The 8812-nt window shown below is 42.6% G+C and overlaps 2 protein-coding genes across 3 annotated transcripts in view; one reads left to right on the top strand and one right to left on the bottom strand.

Moving 5' to 3' along the window:
* LOC138982854 (furin-like protease kpc-1) overlaps positions 1-8812 on the top strand; it is a gene marked incomplete at its 5' end in the record, with an annotated part of 381789 nt that overhangs the window by 333341 nt on the left and 39636 nt on the right.
* LOC138982761 (sorbitol dehydrogenase-like) lies at positions 708-8318 on the bottom strand. Of its 2 annotated transcripts, XM_070356088.1 has the most exons (8): positions 8011-8318; positions 7218-7251; positions 6113-6280; positions 5191-5353; positions 4361-4545; positions 3757-3938; positions 3370-3491; positions 708-1401 (listed from the first exon to the last, which is right to left on the bottom strand). In XM_070356088.1, exons 1-8 carry the CDS (start codon positions 8056-8058, stop codon positions 1248-1250), a joined length of 1056 nt encoding a protein of 351 aa, XP_070212189.1. In that variant the 5' UTR covers positions 8059-8318; the 3' UTR covers positions 708-1247. The 2 variants fall into 2 exon arrangements, with proteins under 2 accessions (XP_070212189.1, XP_070212198.1); XM_070356097.1 differs by lacking the exon at positions 7218-7251 and having other exon boundaries at positions 8011-8316.

Below are 8812 nucleotides of genomic sequence, written 5' to 3'. Positions count from 1 at the left end.
GGTATAGGGGTGTGTATAGGATTCGGTCGATGTGTTTGTTTGTTTGGGTGTGTGTTTGTGTTCGCATATAGATCTCACGAATGAACGGACCGATCGTCACCAAACTTGGTGAACAGGTTCTATACATTCCTGAGACGGTCCTTACAAAAATTGGGACCAGTCAAACACACGGTTAGGGAGTTATTGGTGGATTAAGATTCTACAAGGACTTATAGAGGGACATATTAATGGTCAAAGGGAAATAACCTTCTCAGTTGGTGGCAGCGAGAATGGTAAGGAAGGGAAATAACCTTCTCAGTTGGAGGCAGTGAGAATGGTAAGGACGGGGGTGTTTTTCCTACCTCGGAGGAATTTCTTGTTTTATTTATTTTGTTGTGCTCGGCAAAACAAGAACACGCCTTTGCCATGTCTGATTATTCGCTTTCTGTTGATGCCGGGACACAGAGGGACAAACGGGGAAAACAGCAGCACAGGGAAAAATATCATCAATACGCACGACCGTACACAATAAATATAATACGTCACACACACACACACACACACACACACACACACACATACTCACACACACACACACACACACACACACACACACACACACACATACTCACACACACACACACGAACGCACACGTACACACGCACGCACGCCCATACATACGCAGGAAGTAGAATATCAGCACGCACATAGAGCAGAGAGCTAAAGGTAATTGTCAACATCATTTATTATTATTCAATAGACTAATGTTACGGTTTCTAAACATTTAAATACAGATACAAAGTTTCACTTGGTGCTGCAGGCTGCCTGACAAATATTGCACCACCGCGTGACATAACATTTCTAAGGAACCAGAATATTAGGAAAGTAAACAAAATAATCAACGAGAGCAAAATGGCTAAGCAAGTTCAACTGTCATGAACCATTTACAAGAATCGTAGTTAAAGGAATTTCCCGTGAACACAGGACTGTTTGACTAACCACCTCAGATAATTATGACAATCCCTCCACTTACACTCATACACAAAATGAACACACTGATTGCTTCTTGTGATAAGTGTTTGTTTTTGTGAACTTATTTTGCAGACTGACGCTACCGTATTTTGATAAATCAATTCATTGAAAAAAAAGGCACTCTGCACCAAAAAAACCTGATATCCCGTCAAAGGGATGGTATATAACCCATATAAAACCATCGTTTACTCGGGAAGGACTGAGCCTTTAAAATAAGTCATCATGCAGGGTTTCATTAATTGTCCGAACAGTCGACCATGACCTTGACAACCTTTCGATCTCTCACTAGGTCAAGGGCGTGATGCACTTCCTCCAACCGGAAGCGATGCGAGATGATTGGTTTGACCATGACCTTTTCTGACGCCACCAACTTGATAGACGCGGGAAAGCTAAAAGATCAACAGAAAAGAAATGTACAGGAAGTGTACGGTAACATTCGGAAATATAATTATTTTTCGTGTGAAAATACAGTTACTACCGTCATTGATACTTGAGTTTTTAAAGATTAAGCTGAGCAAGAAACAAATAACAAAGCACAAAAACAGTGTTGCTAGGAAGAAAACGTAATACTATATTAAGACAGAGACTAAGATACAAAAATATCGGTTACACATAATACAATTCGTCGGAAAGAAAATACTTACTTTTCTATGCTACAGACGAATTCAACAAACAGAGATTATTTAACATTTGTTAGTCAAAGAAGCAAAAACAGAGAAAATGCAGCAAAACCTGTACTTCGTTATAACAAAATTGAGATTAGACAAAAACTATGATAAAGCAAAAATCGATTCCAAACGATGCAGCCATTCGCCAGATAAAAAGGACACCAATCTCAATTATGCTACAAGCAACTTCAACAAAGAACAAGGAACTTAGTCGATAAATATCGACAGGGGGCGGACAAATGGTTTACATGTGAAATGTGTGTATATGGGTGTGGTTCTGAAACAAACAAACCATGTGAACCCCCCCATCCCACCGCTCGCGGGCTGAACGACTGACGTCACATGTCGCTTCGGTCTTTTCCAGAAGAACACCGCGTGTACATAATACACAATTCGATCGCGTAGCACTGCCAATGCACATTTTCGCAACGAAAACCGTGCTACTGTTTCTTGTGTGTTAAATCTGAAAGCAATATAAGTGAACGAACAATTGAAAACTGATATCACGTTACTAAACTCCCAAAAGTAATAAATTACTTCTGACTGCGGTACACAATACGGCAGTCACCTCTGCGAATGCTGTCGAAGAATCTAACCGAAAGTAAACATTCTGGGAATCTACGCGCATCGGCCTTGACGCAAGTTCAATACTGAGCCAATGAGCGCGCCGCGGCGAAGTTGGCCGCTGTAAGTCTCGCAGCGCTGGCTGGCTGAGCGAGTTGCGTGTCCATCCATATTAGGTCCAAGCCGCACCGTAGACCAGATTAGTAGGTGCTTGATTTTGGTATTTTGATTTTACATAACATTAAACCTTTCTTGGGGTTCATGGTCATGGCAACAGCCATAATAATATTATATCATGTATAATTACATTTCAGCATATTTGAATTACATGTCATCATAGCAAACTGTCATACATTTTTATTCCTACATCATTCTGATTGATCACAACCAAACCTACTATCAGTGGACACATCCAAATGTAAGCGCCTGTTCTTGACAACTTTTAATCGATCTAAAAATAGCAACTTGCTGGGCCCTTTGCCGCCAACAGACACTGTTTGGCCTGTAGGTAAAATGTACAATGTATTTTCTGATTTGTGCACAAAAGCTTTTTTTCTTTTTTCTTTTTTTTAACATAACAATGTTTAATGTCACTGTATGTTTAAAAGACCATGGTCATATTTGTAAAAAAAATGTTAAATTAGAAAATAAATAACATTTTGGTTCATGATTTTTCCTACACCTGTGCTAAAAATAAGAAATAAAAATGTCGGGTATATAAGTCACTCAAATACAGCTAGGTATGAATGGCACAGTTGACCCTGCACAATGCGACATATCATGTTTTTGTTGAACAATTTTGACGTCACCCCTCCCATAGGGTGACGTATTTCACAACTTCCTGTGTTACACAAACTCTGTGATGACCAATTTTGACGTCACACCTCCCATAGGGTGACGGATTTCACAACTTTCTACAGATGAACAATTTTGACGTCACCCCTCCCATAGGGTGACGGATGTCACAACTTCCTGTGTACACAAGCTGATGACGTATTTCACAACAAAATGGCGCTGCCCATGGTCAACCTCTAAACTATCCGTATAGAATGGGGGCGTCCTCGCCCCCATAATAATTTTCTTACATGTTTTTTTTATGTCAAGGATTCTGAATGTAATTCTCACCAGTAGTTGTTGCACACACAGCCTCTGATGTCAATCTCGCGTAATGCCACGTCAACGATGGGTATACTGACGTCATCTGGACCTATGCCCACAACTGCAACCACTCCACCTGGTCTTACAGCCTGAGAACAAAATAATGTATCATCATCATCATCATCATCATCATCATCATCATCATCATCATCATCATCATCGTCGTCGTCGTCGTCGTCGTCGTCATCGTTAACACAATCGTGCGTATGCCTGTAACGTAGCTTTCCATCATACTACATGTACTAACACTTCTTCGCCCCGCCCTGCTCCCTCCCTCCCCTCTTTGCCACCGCCATCTCCCATCATTCTGGCTACACTTGATCCATAGCCACAGGCCATGATAACTGCACTTACATAGATAGCTGTTCGCAAGCAGTGCGGTACACCAGAACACTCGATGGCTATGTCCGGGCAATCTCCGAGCGTGTCCCGAATCCTTTGCGCATTTGTCCGTGAATCGGTCTCGTCCGCTCCGAACAGAGCGGTGTGAGTAGCTCCCAGCTTTCTTGCCAATTCGAGTCTCTCTTTGCTGATGTCTGTAAGAAATTAATGAAACAAAACATACACGCTTATAAAAAACGACATGTTTATAAAGTTTGAACTTAACCACTAATCTCCAACCCTAAAACTAGTCCCGTGAACAATACACAAAGAAGACAGCACTGAGAAAAACGTTTTTGCTTTCCTTCATTTTTTGTCTGTCAATAAACGTGAACTTCTTAACTACTGTATACTTTCTTCGCGATAAAGCAATCCTCAAGTTGGTTTGAAGCGGAAGACTGATGTTCGATGAACAGATGTTTCAAACAGAGCAAAGAAAGAAAGAAATAAAAGAAAGAAAGATGGCCGACCAACCGACAGACCGACGACCGACAGACACACAGACACACAGACAGATACACAGACAGACACACAGACTGCAGAATTGAACTCGACTTCTGCGATTCCTATGGCCTACCTGCCACGCACACGCTTGAAGCGCCTTTGGCACGTGCCACTTGTGACGTCATTAAACCAATGGGGCCAGCGCCAAAGACAATGACGTCATCCCCTAACTTGACGTCAGCACGGTTGATGGCGCTAACACAGACAGACAACGGTTCCATCATGGCTGCTTCCTCAAAGTCCAATGTTGCTGGGATCCTGGAAGAAGGGAGATAATTTTAGTAAGACACGCAGACACACAGGTAGAGAGACGAAAACAGACAGAAAGACCGACACGCAGACCCACACAGCATACACATACACACACATACACACACACATACAAACAGACAAAGACACACACACACACACACAAACACACACACACACACATACGCACACGCACCCATCTATACATACACACACACACTCACGCACACAAACACACACACATACACGAACGCACGCTCGCGCGCGCGCGCGCAAGAGAGAGAGAGAGAGTGAGGGAGAGCGAGGAAGAGAGAAAGAGAGTGAGAGACAGAGAGAGCGAGAGAGAGTTAGACAGACAGACAGACAGACAGAGATAGACAGACAGACAGACGGACGGACGGACGGACAGGCAGACGGACGGACAGACAGACAGACGGACAGATGGACGGACAGACAGACAAATAGACAGACAGACAGACAAACAAACAAACAAACAGACAGACAGACAGACAGACAGACAGACAGACAGACAGACAGACAAAAAGGGAGAAAAGAGAAAGAAAACGAAAACACAGAATAGAGAAACAGAAACAGATACAGAGACAGAACATAGGAGACAGAGACAAATACATCCCGTGCTTCCTTCAACATTACCGGTGAACGCAGGTGGCAGGTACCGTAGCAAACCTGGCCAGTCCCCCACGGCCTTCGGGAGGAAAACCGATGTAGCCATGGTTGAAGCAGACGTTGGTGTGGCCGCGTTTACACCGTGCACAGTGACCACAGGCGACTAGGTTGTCCACTGTCACACGTTCGCCTGAAAGCACATTTTCAGGTTTGGTACACATCACACTTTATTCAATGTTAATTCCTTTTTTTTCAATAAAAAAAACCCAAGAAAGGTATTTTGTTGGAACGTTTAACTATTGACAAAACAAAACGTTACGTTACATTCACAAATCGACCCATCGATTTTTTAAGTGGACAGACAAACACTAATTTCACAAAACTGATCTTGAATTTTTTTTCGGCCGCTTGCATGGAAGACACAAGCGAATGAAAACATTTTTTTAATTACATTTTTGTTTTGTTTCTGTTGATAATTGAGAATCGTGACAATCGATAGCTTTTAAATAAAAAAAAAGTCAAGCCAATGGTAAAGGCGAGTGCAGTTTTCATTGTTTCTGTTCAACATCTCCCTGTTGCATCTGTCTGCTTTTTGTATTCCATTGATTTTAGATCATTTAGGTCATAGTGTGTTTATTTTGCTTCCACTCATCGGTCTCCTTACGCTCAGTGATAGATCATAGATCATCAATATGTTTTGCAACGGGCTAATAAGTAGTAGACAAATGGAACTTATTCCTACTTTTCAATACCATGTAAACTCCTGTCTTTTTAAGACATTGATTTTTCAGAGTTTCTGTTCATTATATCTTTGGTAAATATACCTCCGTTTTAAAAACTTCCTCCCTCCTTATTTTCTCAGATTTTGAAAGGTCTTTAAAGGTGTGTTACACAATAATTTTTATTCAGACTGGCTATTTCACAATACTCGCCATGACCTTGTTCCCACCTGCCTTAACGTTGGTGACGTCAGATCCAACAGCAGTGACGTAACCGCTGTACTCGTGCCCTATGACGCTGGGTTCTTTCAGGATGATGTTGTTACCGACAGTGCCGTTATCCAACATGTGAACGTCTGTCATGCACACGCCGCACTTCTGAACCCTGATCTGAACCTCTGAGAAAGACAGTTAGTAAATGTTTTGCTGTAATTATTTGTGTTGAAGTGGTCATTGTCATTGGATACATTGTCGATCACGATAACCTTTTATTTCGACTTTATTCTAAACTCACAGCGGTCCATAAACTCATACATGATCAAAAGACATCAGGGATTCACCACTTAATGTATTGAACAACAATAACAAGAAGAAGAAGAAGAAGAAGAAGAAGAAGAAGAAGAAGAAGAAGAAGAAGAAGAAGAAGAAGAAGAAGAAGAAGAAGAGAAGAAGAAGAAGAAGAAGAAGAAGAAGAAGAAGAAGAAGAAGAAGAAGAAGAAGAAGAAGAAGAACAACAACAACAACAACAACAACAACAACAACAACAACAACAATAATAAATACAACAAATAATAAACAAAACAGCAACTGAACACGATCTATGATTGGCTGGATAGCCCAAACTCAAAATCCCTTTAATGAATTATTGTTAACACCAACCATTGTTACAGGTACGTTTCTTCTCATGTACACCATTTTGAAAATTAGCCTGGTTGCTCTCTCGGTGCAAGGACAAGTTTGTGTTTTATTGTACTGTTTTGTTTGTGTGTGTGTGTGTGTGTGTGTGTCGGTGCGTGTGTGTGTGTGCGTGCGTGCGTGCGTACGTGCGTGCGTGCGTGTGTGTGTGTGCGTGTGTGTGTGTGTGTGTGGGTGTGTGTGTGGGTGGGTGGGTGTGAATGTGTGTGTGTGTGGGGGAGGGGGAGGTGTCTTTGTTTCCGTGTGTGTGTTCGCATATTTTCTTTTTTTTAGGATGTTACGCAATTAGAACGGTTGTCGGATGTGCGCCATAAAAATACCCTTATTATCAATTATTATTTATATTCATTTCGTGGGGGGTCGGGCGTCAATCTCTGATCATGACCGAGATCAAAAAGTTTCAAATGTATGTTTCCTCACCATTCGCTTGTGGTATCGTGGGTGATTGGTTTTCCTGAAACAAAACCACAGGGCTAACTACTGATGTATATATTGAAACAGAAAATATGGTAAACGAGTGTAGGTAAAACATATTGCCATGTTTTCCCCCTCAACAACAACATCACTCGCCTAATTGATTTGTTTGACATATGTTCAAAATCTGTGTTGAAAAACTGTTGCCGCACACCCTTCTATACACTCGAATCGATGATACGTAGTACATGAGAATTTTGCAAGTACATGTGAAAGCTACTTTCTATCCAACGGCTCAGACAAGCCCCTTCATTTGCTACCTTCCTGAAAAGCATCCCCAAACAACTGCCAAATGCGAGGAGGGGGGGGGGGAGAGAGAGAGAGAGAGAGAGAGAGAGAGAGAGAGAGAGGGGGGAGAGAGAGAGAGAGGGCGAGAGAGAGGGAGAGAGAGAGAGAGAGGGAGAGAGAGAGAGAGAGGGAGAGAGAGAGAGGGAGAGAGAGAGAGAGAGAGAGAGACTGAACAGACAGACAGACAGACAGATAGAGAGAGAGAGAGAGAGAGAGAGAGTAAGAGAGAGAGAGAGAGTGAGAGAGACAGATAAACAGACAGACAGACAGACAAACAGACAGACACAGACACTCTATCAGTGATAGAGACAGAACGACAAAACGAGCGAGAGAGAGAGAGAGGGGGGGACGACAGACATACAGCCAGACAGACAGACAAAGACAGAGGCAGCAGGGCAGGGATAAGAGTACAAAAGCGTTTCCACAGCTTCAAAGACGCACATGAACGTACCAATCGTAGATCGTGGACTCCATGCAAAACAGCAGAGAGGTTCTCCATGGTCACGGAAGAAAAAAATCAACAACGATACTGCACTCTAATGGACTGGTACTTTCAGGCTCCCATCCAGCCGTGTAGTTGGTGACACTCAGGTCAAGTTAATAATGTAGGCACGATGGCTAATGCATGCCGTTACACACACCACCGTGTCGGAATGGCTCATGAGTTTCATCGACGGGACCGCTGTCCCCCAAAGCACGGCTCCATCTGCAAGCCTACACTCAGGCCGAACACACAAAGCCAATGTGAATAATCATGGAGACTGTCACCGCAGAAAACTGCAGCAGCAGTTATCGCAGTTTTACCTAAACAAAACAAAATAATAATAATAAAGGGTATAATTAGGGCAGCCGGAAAACTTGAAAACCACAGGCACTCGTCACGAGGTTGGCGGGGCCTATGTCTTGGATGTCACTTGTGATGGACGGTCGTCTCTACTATGGTTTATAATAGTAGTAGTCTTGAGAGCGCACAGGCCCCGACCCGCTCGTGACGAGTGCCTGTCAGTGTTGAAAACCAACCTGTGAAATGAACCAAATGGTAGACAACGTTTGTCATTTTCTTGTGGGTTGTTGCATATAAGATATGAACATGTGTTAACCAAAGGCTTTGGAATATTGTTATGAGAAGGAGAATGTTAATGATATGACATTCGTCGGTCCATTCGGCAATTGCGTTCATCGATTTGCTCCGACTGAACAAGGGTAACCGATTTGTCGTATTAAAACTGTGGTGAGAAGGGGTTGGATAATGG

This window comes from Littorina saxatilis, linkage group LG1 (assembly GCF_037325665.1).
Source record: "Littorina saxatilis isolate snail1 linkage group LG1, US_GU_Lsax_2.0, whole genome shotgun sequence".
Taxonomy (NCBI): Eukaryota; Metazoa; Mollusca; class Gastropoda; order Littorinimorpha; family Littorinidae; genus Littorina; species Littorina saxatilis.
This window is presented reverse-complemented; position numbering and strand designations above follow the sequence as displayed.